The sequence below is a fragment of the Chiloscyllium plagiosum genome, unplaced genomic scaffold (genome assembly GCF_037043375.1).
Source record: "Chiloscyllium plagiosum isolate Xiang-an unplaced genomic scaffold, Cpla_swu_hap1 HiC_scaffold_44, whole genome shotgun sequence".
In the NCBI taxonomy this organism is placed as follows: Eukaryota; Metazoa; Chordata; class Chondrichthyes; order Orectolobiformes; family Hemiscylliidae; genus Chiloscyllium; species Chiloscyllium plagiosum.
The window spans coordinates 18,142,984-18,156,423 of NW_028270182.1; the positions used below are offsets into that span (position 1 = coordinate 18,142,984).

General features: G+C 41.9%; 1 protein-coding gene across 1 annotated transcript in view; it reads right to left on the reverse strand.

Annotated features, from left to right (window-relative positions):
• Window positions 1–9,745, reverse strand: part of LOC122544413 (uncharacterized) — a 267,938-nt gene extending 258,193 nt beyond the window's left edge. The window contains exon 1 of the mRNA XM_087982870.1: window positions 9,558–9,745. Within this exon, the coding sequence (XP_087838996.1) occupies window positions 9,558–9,663 (106 nt within the window). The 5' untranslated portion in view covers window positions 9,664–9,745. The remainder of the gene's footprint in view (window positions 1–9,557) is intronic.
• Window positions 9,746–13,440: the final 3,695 nt, after the last annotated feature.

Below are 13,440 nucleotides of genomic sequence, written 5' to 3' on the forward strand. Positions count from 1 at the left end.
GAAGTGTGATTAGTAGAGTTTATTTCCCGGTCTTTGGTATTGTATATGAGAGTGAGGTTCTGTCTGCACTTAGGTCTCTTTTATTCTTCACATGTTTAATTGATTATATTCATATATGTAATGTTTAGTTTGTGTTTGTAATATATCTATAATATTGTATAACTAGTTTTCTATGTGGCATGTCAATTAAACATAACCAGAACTCTTTGAGAATATCTGTTTTCATTAAGTAAGTTGCAAGCCTTCTGAACATGGAACAAACCGACTGGATGTAAAACAGAAAATGCTGCAAAAACTCAGACAGCAGCTGTGAAGAAAAAAGCAAAATGAACATTTCTGGTCAATGACATTTCATAAGGGGAAATGTCTTAGTATTTCCAGGAGTCTCTGTTTTTATTTAAGGTTCACAACATCTGGTGTATAAGCTTTTAAAATTATAATTCTCCGTAAGTTATTATTCAATTGACTACTGAGATACTAACATAGTCCTTTTCGATGTTATAGTCGATGTGACTTGGAGACTGATTTGTATACAGACCAGCTTGGAGAGAACTGGAAATGGGTTCTTTCTCTTTTGCTCTGTTTGAGTGTTAGAATAAAAGTAGGTCACTGGAACGTGGGATTAGAGTGGGACTGTACACTGTCTCTGTCTGAGCCTGTGGGATTGTGAACCTCTGAGAGTGATAACGTACCGACTGTGCGTGAGAAAGATCTACTTGCGCTGCTCCTTGTATTCCAGGTGGAAGGCGGAAGGATGAGCAGAAGGGAAAGTCTATGATGGGGTAGAGGGCAAGAGAAACTTAGATGACAGAGTGACAATCATGACCAAAATGGTGCAAGAATAAGGGTGGGAGTGAAATGGGAGAGAGAAGAAGCAAACCATAGGGTGTGAATGACAGGATCCTCACTAACTGTCAACTGAAAGCAATTAAAACAAAAGAAAATGGTGCCAGAGAAAACAAAGAGAGCTACTCAGTCATTTCCCCATCATTGTTTACAGGATGTACGGTTACTATCAGATTCTGAATGAATTCTATTTGGTTTCTCATCATTAACTTCAGTGTGGTCAGTTACTCTCAGCTTTAAAGTACGTGTTTTAGCAAACAGACATGGACACAAGACGCCAATTGTTAGTTTTTACCAGAAAGTCCAACCAGCCCAGTTTCAGTGGGAAGACATGGGGAACTCCCTCCTGCCTGTTGGTGTGGTGGGCCCTCCCGCTCCTTGTTATATTCTGAGAGCTCTGCTTTAAACAAAGACTGCCTGGGTCTGTTGATGAGCATTCCTTGGGCACATGACGAGTCAAAGTGGGGTCAGTCTGCTCTCCCCTGGGTCAGTGACAGTGACACGGTGGGGCCTGTCTGCTCTCCCCTGGGTCAGTGACAGAGGCATCGTGGGGTCAGTCTGCTCTCCCCAGGGTCAGTAGCAGAGGCACAGTGGGGTCAGTCTGCTCTCCCCAGGGTCAGTAACAGAGACACAGTGGGGTCAGTCTGCTCTGCCCTGGGTCAATAACTGAGACATAATGGGGTCAGTCTGCTCTCCCCTGGTCACTGACAGAGACACTGTGGGGTCAGTCTGCTCTCCTCTGTGTCAGTGACAGAGAAACAGTGGGATCTGTCTGCTCTCCCCAGGGTCAGTAACAGAGATACAATGGAGTGAGTCTTCTCTTCCCTGGGTCAGTGACAGAGACACTGTGGGGTCCGTCTGCTCTCCCTTGGGTCACTGACAGAGAAACAGTGTGGTCAGTCTGTTCTCCCCAGGGTCAGTAGCAGAGACACAGTGGGGTCAGTCTGCTCTCCCCAGGGTCAGTAGCAGAGACACAGTGGGGTAGTCTGCTCTCCCCTGGGTCATTAACAGAGACACAGTGGTGTCAGTCTGCTCTCCCCAGGGTCAGTAGCAGAGACACAGTGGGGTCAGTCTGCTCTCCCCTGGGTCAGTAACAGAGACACAGTGGTGTCAATCTGCTCTCCCCTGGGTCAGTAACAGAGACACAGTGGTGTCAGTCTGCTCTCCCCAGGGTCAGTAGCAGAGACACAGTGGGGTCAGTCTTCTCTCCCCAGGGTCAGTAACAGAGACACAGTGGGGTCAGTCTGCTCTCCCCTGGATCAGTAACAGAGACACAGTGGGGTCAGTGTGGTCTCCACTGAAACAGTAACAGAGGCACAGTGATGTCAGTCTGCTTTCCTGTGTTCTTCCACTGGTGTACAAGTGTGATGATGCCTTTTGTCATGAATGTGAACATGTTGCCAGCCAGCGTCATGCTCTCATGCACTGCGAATGAATCATGGCTGTTCATGTCCCAGTAGAGGCAAATGCAAGCCATTGAGTCATTCCTTCTGGGAGTTTTTTCTTCCCAATGCATTTCCCGTGTTTCGTGGTTTATCCACACTCCCCCGTATGCCATTGTCCGTGGTATCAATTCTGTCATCCAGTTGTGGATGGAAGGCCGTGCACTTTGTGGCCTTTGTATTATACAGTTCATTATTGAAGAAAACTGTTGTGGAAAAGCCAGGGAACTATCCATCAGTGAGCCTGACATCAGTGTTGATAACTTCTGATAAATTAAAAATTATGTACAAAGACATGAAGAAGAAGTGATCATTTACACTTGGCCGGTGATTGAATGCTGAATGTTGGACTTTTTGAGGAGGAGTCATTCTTTGTTCGGTTAAGTGCTTGTTTTCTTTTTAATATTTAAATGATCATTCTTCTATGTTTTGCATGCTTCATATTAAATCAGTGGCTAAGGTAAGGTAATTTCCTTTTATGTTGAAGGTGCATTGATAGCTGCTTCTTTTTCGGCTCAATGTAACTGAGGACAAACAAAAGCTACTGAGTTTGATGATGAGCAGATGTAGAGAAGTGATTTCTCAGCGGGATCAGTCAGATAGATAATTGACTGTCAAGAAAGTTAAGAAGATGGCTCCAAAAGCTCCTGTAGTTATTCCTCTCTCAAACAGATATTTAGTTTTGGTTACTCTTGAAAGAGACAGACTCTCAGAGGAAAATAGAGGTGATCATCAGATCTTTGGCACCATTAAGAAATCTTGTGTAAAACGGGTCTGTCAGGATTTCAAAGAATAAATTTTAACAGGAGAATCTCCTGTCAGGGGCACCGAGAGGAGATTTTGCAGCAGTGAGCGTGAATCTGCGTATTTTCTGATATCAGGGTTAAGGAAGCATATAAGGAACAAGACACTCAGGAATGAGAGGAAGAATTTCTTCACTCGGACTGTTTTGAACCTATAGAATTCTCTCCAGCAGAAAGCTGTTGGAGTGAGTTTGTTAGATATATTCAAGAGGGAGTTGGGCATGCTTTTGCAGTGGAAGGGATCAAGGGGAATGGAAAAAGGTAGCAGTGGGATCCTGATATTGTCTGATCAGCCATGATCATATTGAATGGCGATGCATGCTTGAATGGTCAAACCGCCTAATCTTGCACCTATTTTCCATGTTTTTATATTGTTAAAGGGAGAGTACGACTCCGGAAGTTGCGGTACCCGTTGGTAGGAATGACATAACCAGGGAAAGCATTAAGAGGTTCGGTGGAAGGTTAAGAAACAGAACACCAAAAGTAGTAACTCTGGTTTACTTCTGGTGCCAAGTCCTAATGAGGGAAGGAATTAAAAGCTCGGGCAGATAAATCAACGGCTGAAGAGGGTGGTGCAATGCACAGGGCTTCAGTTTCTTGGATCATCAGGATCACTTCTGGGACAGAAACGACCTGTTCAAAAAGGATGGGCTTCACCTCAACTGTAAAGGGATCCACATCCGAGGGGGCAGATTTTATAGTTCTATTTCCTGAGCCTGTCAATTTTGAGAGGAGGGGTTTGAGGGCTTCCTAAGTTGCAGGGAAAATAGAAAGCTGAGAATGGTTCTAAATCAGAAAGGAGTAAGTTAATTAGAAAAGACAGACAAGAGCAAGTAAGACACAAAGCAACTCTAAAGAATTAAACTGCAATTATGGCTGTCAAAAGTATGATAACAAGAGTTCAGAAGCATTGTATTCCTGTTCGAGTGAAAGGCAAGGCTGCTAAGATTGGGGAATATTGGATGATAAAGGTATTGAAGTTCTAGTCAGGAATAAAAAAGGTATATTATTTATAGACAACCAGAATGAACTGAATCACTAAGAATATAAAGAATGTAGGGGCATTAATAAGGAGGAAATCAGGAAGGCAAAGAGGAGATAGGAGATAGCCTTGGCAGAGAAGGTTAAAGATAATTCAAAAAGATTCTCCAAGTACATTAAGAGCAAGAGAGCAATTGGAGACAGAGTAGGACCCCTTAAGATTATGTTGTGTTGAACCTCAGGAGATGGGAGAGATATTAAATGAATATTGTACATCTTTTTTTAATGTTGAGAAAGAATTGAAGGGTAGAGAATTGCCAGGAATGGAGGGTTTGAGGAATACGAAGAGACTGGAAAGGCTGGGATTCCTTTTTCACTGGAGCTTTGATGTTGAGGGATGACCTTATTGAGGTTTATAAAATCATGAGAGGCATACATAAGGTGAATGATAAGAGTCTTCTCCCTAGGGCGGGGGAGGGGGGTGTCACGACTATAGGGCAAGATTTTTTAAGGTGAGAGGGGAAACATTTAAAATGGAAATGAGGCACAACTTTTTTACACAGAGAGTATTTTGTGTGTGAAATGCACTGCCAGAAAAGGTGGTGGATGCAGGTGCAGTTACAGTGTTTAAAAGAATCTGTGTGACTTCATGAAAAGGAAAGGTTTGGAAATATACGGGCCAAGCACAGGCAGGTGGGATTAGACTAGTTTTGGAATAACATTGGCATAGACAGGTTGGACTGAAGGGACTGTTTCCGCGTTGTCTGCCTTTATGACACTGTGACATTGTGGTAGGCAATCAAAAGATAGGTTTGTCTCTGCACATGCTCACTTTGTTCTCCACCCCAGGAGCTAGGACATGGTGAGAGGAAATGGTATTGTGGATGGATGGAGATACAGGTGGGCGCTTTCATTTACTTTGGGTGTGTAATGGAGGAATGACAGAGAAGGCAGTTCACAAGCAATGAAGCTACACAAAGGAGGACAATTAGACAGAGGCCATGGACGGGGGAGGTGCTAAATGTTGGAGACTCCAATTCTTGAGGGCTCCTACAAAATTGGAGAGGAGGAGTTTCAGGATTGAAAGGCAGAAATAGGGAAGGAAAGAACGAGATGGAAAGAGAGAAGGAGAAGAAAGAAAGCAAGAGAGTTGGAAAGAACAAGCACAAAGGGGAAAAGAAGAGTTAAGAGAGAAAAAGACAAAAGGAGAGCCTATCAGTAAAAAAGAGAGAGAGAAAAAGAAAGAGTGAGAAAGACAAAGATTGGAAGAGAGGAGGAGAGGTAGAAAGTGGCAAAGACAAAGGTGAGAAACAGAGAGAAAGAGAGAGACAGAGAGAGAAAATTAGAAAAAATCAGACAGTCACAAACAGGAGTTAAGGAAAGATATGGTGAGATTAAAGATATCATACTCACCAGGCAGGTTAGTCCCAGCTCTCTCAATGGTCTCTCATTTTCCATGTCTCCCATTAGTAACTCCAGAGGTATGCTTTAGGAGGGGCTGATTCAGGGAGGGGATGAGGTTAAAGGGTCAAAACTGGGACTGAGATTCAAACACGACCCAGACTGTCACACACAGAGACAGACAGAAACACACAGGTACTCAGGCCCTGCTCAGTGCACATAGTGCCAGACACTGATTGAAATAGTTCAGGTCTGTCATTCAAAGACCCAGCTCATCCAGTTAGCTCCGTGCATCCTCTACCTGGGGCACACCTCCCTCAGGGATGGACCACAGTCAGACTCGTCTCTGTCGGATGAGGTGTGGTGGTGGGGAGGGAGGAGGTATGAGAGAAAGCAACAATGAAATAGTTTTGGCCAGACTACCTCTGTCTTCTGCTTATCAATTTTCTAACTGTCTTGGAGTAAAGGCTGCATGTATTTTCAAACTGATCAAATTCCTTTTGTCTTTGGGTTTTCCTACTGATCAATATAAAAAATCTCAACTTGTGATTGCCAGGAATCAAACCCAGGTCAGCTGCTCAGAAGGCAGCTATACTCAGCACAGTAGCACCATCAGTATACACTTTAACACAACACAATCCCCAAACATACTTAAAAAGACATTATTCATGATGAATTGAATAGAGTTATGTTGACTCACTGCTAGTGATTTCATATCAGGATGATAATAACTTATATGAAGAGGTAGTTTATAAGGAGCATTTAAATATGAGGGAGAGGTGGATCATTGGAAGATGCAGAGAGGGAGTCCAAATGTCCCTCTGGTTGGGCTTGGATTCCCCACAAAGTATCAGTTGGTTCGTGGAAAGGAACAAATAAAGAAATGGAATGATATCAGTGAATTGAATAGAAACAAAGTAAACTTTTGTTGAACATAAATTTGTAATCATATGTCACAGAATCTGTACAGGATATTACCGACACTTTATAATAGAAAGTTATTTCTGTTAACTTTTGCCCAGATGTGTGGATCAAAGAATTCAGTGAGGAAGAGTGGAGAGGATTCTGTCGTTACATTTTCCACTCTGGCCTGCAGTGAAAGATGATCCTTTCCTCCAGGTCATTTAGTTTTGTATCCTTCACTTACTGAGAACTGATTACTTGGGCTGACTGTATTTTTTGTGCATTTATGTGCATATACATCAATGACTTGGAGGAAGGAACAGGCAGTCTGATTTGCAAGCTTGCAGATGACACTAAGATTGGTGGAGTGGCAGATAGTGAGTGGGACTGTCAGAGAATACAACAGAATATAGATAGACTGGAGAGTTGGGCAGAGAAATGGCAGATAGAGTTCAATCTGTGCAAATGCAAAATGTTGCATTGTGGAAGATCCAATTCAACAGCGAACTATACAGTAAATGGAAAAGTCCTGGGAAAAATTGATGTGCAGAGAGATCTGGGTGTTCAGATCCATCGTTCCCTGAAGGTGGCAACGCAGGTCAGTAGAGTGATCAAAAAGGCATAAGGCATGCTTTCCTTTCACCGGACAGGGCACTGAGTACAAGAGTTGGCTGGTCATGTTACAGTTGTGCAGTTTGGTTCGGCCACAGTTGGAATACTGCTTATAGTTCTAGTTGCCACGTTACCGAAAAGATGCAGATACTTTGGAGAGGGTGCAAAGGTGGTTCAACAGGTAAGGAGGGTGCTAGGTATGAAGAGAGGTTGAGTAGATTAGGATTATTTTCATTAGAAAGATGGAAGTTGAGGGGGACCTGATTGAGGTCTACAAAATCATGAGAGGTAAAGACAGGGTGGATAGCAAGAAGCTTTTTTCCCAGAGTGGAGGACTCAATTACTATGAGTCATGAGTTGAAATGGAGAGGGAAAAGACTTAGGGGAGATATGCGTGGAAAGTTCTTTCTTCAGATGGTAGTGAGTGCCTGGAACCTATTACTAGCGGAGGTGGTAGAGGCGAGCATGATAACATCATTTAAGATGTCATTTAGGATATATTTAGATAGATACATGAAGGGGCAGGGAGCAAAGGGATATAGACCCTTAGAAAATAGGTGACAGGTTTAGATAGAGGACCTGGATCGGCGCAGGCTTGGAGGGCTGAAGGGCCTGTAACTGTGCTATAATTTACTTTGTTCTTTGTTCTTTGTCTATTTCCTCTTTCGGTTTTGCTTTTGTTGTTCCGCTTTCTACTAACTGCTGCTCATTGCTAACAGCATTTTACACTACTTTGCTCCTCAATATTTTTTATTTTGTTCCGCAGATGGAGTCATTCCTTGCTTATTAGAAAAGCAGTATTATCATGTCCCTACTACTACTCCTCCTCCTTTCAGTCTATCCGTCATTCCATTATCTGCTGTATCTAATGCTGGCTTTCAGTTACTTGGATTTATTCATCAATTGAATTATTTTTATAACTGGATATTTCACAGTATGCTTTAGCTGATCTCTGAATTGTTTCTGTGTCACCACATAAATAAATGCATTTGTGCAACAACTTAGATTCCGCAGCATAAATGCAGCTTGCATAAAGAGAGAATAAGTAGCGGCATCCAAGGAAATACCAGCATGAAAGGAAAATAAAATATACACCAACCAGAGAAGTATGAAGCTGGCAGATATGGCAAAGAGTAAAATCACATACTTCGTTCTGCTCTCTATCTCTGGGTCATTCCCTATTTTTCTCTGACCTCTCAGGCCCTTACGCACCTTAATGGCCTCGATGACATATCTGACTGTCAGAACGTTGATGAAGAGAATAAAAGTGAATGGTAACATTGGTGTTAAAAAATGTTCAACATACTTAAAACTTTTCCATGGACGGTCATTATAATAACTGGAGCTGGTCTTACAGTACCATGGAACATTGTTGATGATCCTTCGTGTTTTAAATCAAAAGTAATTGGGAATGTTCTTTAAAGAAAAGAAAATACAGATAGTTGCTAGAACCCTCATCGCAGTTTTCTCTGTGCAATACCTAGTCTTCATCTGATAAAAACAAATGGTGACAAATCAATCAAAAGAAAAGGCAGCACTGAACCAGACAGAACAATCAATGGTCCAATGGCTCAACACATAGATAACGCTACAGACAGGAGTGATGTCCAAAAACACAGGGGATAATAATAAAATGGTAATTGGTGAAGTACGACATAAAAAATAATGAACAGTAGGTCAGACGCTGCCATGGACACCAAATAGCGAGTGGTGCATATTGAAAGACCACACTTGCCCCGAGCTTAGATTATAATCACCAACATACTAACTGTAAGAGAGAGAAAGGAAAGAAAAAGACTTGAAGTTACTATCAAACATTCTCTGTCTGAGCTCAGATTGTAAGTTATAGCACAAAGATAATTGCTGTTCCAAGTCATATGAAGTTTAAAGAATCTGAACCACAACATCAAATTTTCTCTATAAATGAATCATTTGAACCTTTAAACAACACAGGGAAGAGTATTAGCATCAGATTGTTCACAGAAGCATGGTCACATACACAATGTTTTTTTGGAGGATGGTGTCGGCAGTGGTTGATTTCACCTGCTTGATAGGTTACTGTGTTTGGCTGGAGTTTCCCATAAGATCACAATGTCCACCCAAAGACATCTGGAATCAGTTAGACAGAGAATGGGAGACATGTAACACATTGCAAAATTTCTGTATTCAGTTTTAGAGCCTTCGCAGTTCAGACTGCCTCCAGAATTGTATAGCCATACTATATGAACGATAGTACAGGACATTGAATCACTCCACAGTGTCCAGGAATGGATGCTATCTACTATGTGGATGAACAAATGATCACACATTGAATTCCTCCCTCATGCAAAGAATTGACCATCCTGACAATCTGAACCAGGGAAGTATTCAGCAGTGAACCCGACCACCATATCCCAGGTTGGATATCTACAATCAGAAGAACATCAACATTTCTGAGACACTTCCACCCACCACCTGCCCAAGACTGTGTAGCACAGCCCACCGCCAAATAAAACATACAGCATTGGTCATTGCAACTTCCCATTTTAGAAATCAGACACTTTATCTGGGACGAATCAAAGTTTCCTACCTGGTGCCCAGGCTGACACTGCCAAGTCCTCTCCTCGGCCCCCTCCTTGTGAAGAGAGATTCTCCCTTCCAGATTCAGAGCACACACTGGAGCTAGAAATGCCCATAGTTCAATCAGCATTCTCCATGGAGATCACCAGAATTGTACCACAGCTTGGCATCAGGGACTGTCTCTATGATAGAATCCTAGAAACCCTGAAGTGCAGAAAGAGGTCATTTAGCTCATTAACTCTGCAGCAATCCTCCACAGAACATTCTACCGAAACCCCTCACTCCTCTCTCCACTAACCCCATACCCCCACTTCTGTAGTATTTATCATGGCTAGCCATCATGGGGAAGTGATGGCCTTCTGTTAATCCAACAACTCAAGTAATGTTCTGGAGATATAGGTTCGAATCCAGCCATGGAAGATGGTGGAATTTGAATTCAATTAAATAAAAGTCTGGATTTAAGAGTCGAAAGATGGCCATGAATCCATTGCTGATCATTGGGAAAAATCCCATCTGGTTGACTAATGACATTCAGGGAAGGAAACTGCAATCCTTACCTGGTCTGGCCTACGTGACTCCAGACCCACAGCAATGTAATTGACTCCTAGCTGCCCTCTGTGCAATTAGGGATGGGCAACAAATGCTGGTTTAACCAGCAACACCCACATCCATGAATGAATGTTAAACAAAAAAACACACCTAATCTGTACATCTTTGCAATGTGAGTGGAAACAAGAGCAACGCCAAGCAGGAATAGGGACAATGTGCAAACTCCACACAGACAGTCACCTGAGGCTGGAATAGACACCCAGTCCCTTGTGCTGTGAGGGAGCAATCCTAATGACTGTGTGATGGTGCTACCCTTAAATCCCTGTGGATTCAGGCCAGTGCTAAAGATTTGGTGAGACGATGGCCTATTGGTCTTTTCACTGGACTGTTAAAAGAGAGAATGAGGTAATGTTCTGGGAAGTTGGGTTTGACATTCATCATGGCAGTTTGTGGAATTTCAAATCAATAAATATCAGATGTAAACAGTCTAATGATGATGATTAAACATTTGTCATCGTCAGGAAAGAAAAATATCATCTTGCTCACTCCTGTCCTTTAGGGAAGGTCTGGCCCACGAGGGACTTCAGATCCACAACAACCTGGTCAACGTTTACCTGCCGCCTGTACAAATCGTTTGATATTATCTGCCTGTACTGCTCGCAAAACAAACCTTTTCACTGTACTTAAGTACATGTGATCACAATAAATCAAATCAAATGCATGTGATATTTCCACAAATGAGAAACTACAATTGGAGTTCATTATTCAGGGTAACGGGAGAGATTTACATCTATATTAAAACACCATGTTAAATGTACTGTATTCTGTTCTGTTAATACTATGCAATTCTCTCCAACTCAGTTATAAATAATACTCACAATATTGCAGGTACTAAAGTTTGTTATTTTTTGGAACAGACATTTTTCCCTCTTACTTTTAGTAATTTATTTTTATACATAAAACTGTACGGTCCTCATCAAAACCTCTTTCTCCCAAGGAGGACACACATTACAAAGCAAAAAGCAGCCTGCTCTCACTGGAAAAAATAACTGAGGGAAGATTGTGAATTACAGGTTTAAAAATTGTTAATCTAAATCGAACCACATACAGATGTGAAATTGTGTCAAATTTTCCAGCTTTATATTCATCCTTTTTAATTTAGATAATAAATTAATGTAGCTATGATCCAGAACTTGTCCTAATCTTGCTGAAAGATTAATCAGTACCAAAAATATAATTTGAGTCAACATAATACGTCTATAGGACATTTTATTGAATTAACATAGCTACTCTTCCATTTAAACTGTATATAAAAATCAGATCTGTTTATCTCCAATCGGAAATTTGTAAATCTCACAGCAAACATATGCAAACAGCTGTGAAGCTTTTCCCACTTGCAATCCATTGTATAATTACAAATTATATTCACAGCTCAGTAGTGGGTAGACAGGAATGTAATACAAATGAAGCATTGTATGATACAGATCATTATGGTCCTAGTTCTAACTGTGGGCAGATATTCTATTTAATTTAATTTTCCACAAACAGATAAATTCTATCGTCAGAGATGCTCTTACTTACATAGGGCCACTGTGGCAAGTTGTTCCCCTCCAGTTAATAGCCCCCACTCAGTATAATTTTACTCTGAGAGATGCTCCCACTAACACTTGGACACTAGGTTAATTGTTCCTCTTTGGCAAGAAGCCCACACTTGATACAATTCTCACTGAAAGATGCTCACTGAATCACATTGCTGCTGGAGTCAGGCATTCCTTTCAGGCTATTGACCCACATGCAATACAGTTCTATAGTGAAAGATATTCTCAGTAATACTTGCAAGTGAAGTATTCTTCTCTTACAGCTCCACACTTCCCTTAATGCTGTACCTACAAATACCCAACAAAAGCAAGAACACTTGGTCAGAAGTTCATAATTGAGCAATTACCTGCACTTAGTACAACTCTACAATGACGCATCCTTCCAGCAACATGAGGCCACAGTAATCTGAGGATTCAGCCTGAGCTTCGTGATCCCCATCCAGTACAGTTCCACAATCAGTAATCCCTTTGTTCAGAGTGATTCCTGGAGATCTGGATCAACAGTACGCCACATTCCAATCAATCTCAGTTAAGGAATTACACCACAGAGTTAGTTTGGAAATGTTAACAACGTAGATTAATATCACACATCTGGAACCTGTACTGCCCCAGTCTTGTGCCCATTAAGTTAAGGGTTAAATGTGGCCAAGCACGGTAATGATTCAGCATTCAGACAACACCCCACATCAGTGAGTCGGATGCTCTGGGGAAGTAAAGACTGAACATCAAACGATGAATTAAAAACTCTAAGACAGCCCATCACAGAATGCTACTGCCGCAGAACACTCAGTCTTCTGTGCTGTACTAACATCTTACATTATGGAAATAACTGATAGTTTCTGAATCTTACAAAGTCTTATCAGCGATCAAATCAAATTCGTTTGATGCTTTGCCACTCAGCACTGAATTTACAGCATTTCAGAATTGATGAAACAGGATGTCAGTGCGTCAAAGAGTTTGATCCACTATGTTACTCCCCTGCTGTAAAACACACTATCCCAGATATGTCGCAGCCAGCAGTGTTGATGCAGCAACCCTGACATTTGTAATGTACTGTAGGAATGTTTAGTTTGGTGCTATCATTACTGCAAGCATGTATAAACTTCTGAGTGCTAGCTGGCAACAGCAAATCCCTTCATTACTACCTCACTCCCTCCCCAACACTCTCAATCACCACAAAACAGTCTTGCGGGATGGTTACTCAACACCTCAGTGTTACCTCCAGTAAACCACCTCACCCTGATACAGCGATTCGATCAAGCTGAAACATTTCATCCCAGTAGAAGGAGCTGAACATCCTGAACTGCCCTGTGTGGGGTCAGCTCCCTGAATGGGCCATCCTTAACCAGGCCAGGGTCCAATCATGAACGACTTTCCAAAAAGTGAAAGTAGGTGAGCAGTCATTCCCATTGCCCTCTGCTTTCCAGTCATCAAGAGTGCAAGGAAGAGGTGACAAAATTTCCAAGAGGCAGTTCACTCAAATTGATCAGTACGATCTGAAGCTGCATCAATGTAACCACAGCAAGTCACATTACAACTGTTGGAATTTATATGTCTGTATAAATCTGTGGTGAAAAACACCCTCAGTGTTTGGACAGATATTCCGTGTGAGATTAGGTGCAATGATGTCCCACACCATGAGGTAAAGAACATCATGCAATACCAGGGTTGATAGATGATTAATACCTTTCTAGCAGTGTACTGCCGATGGTCTATGAACCAATTGGCGACACTGATACAGAATCC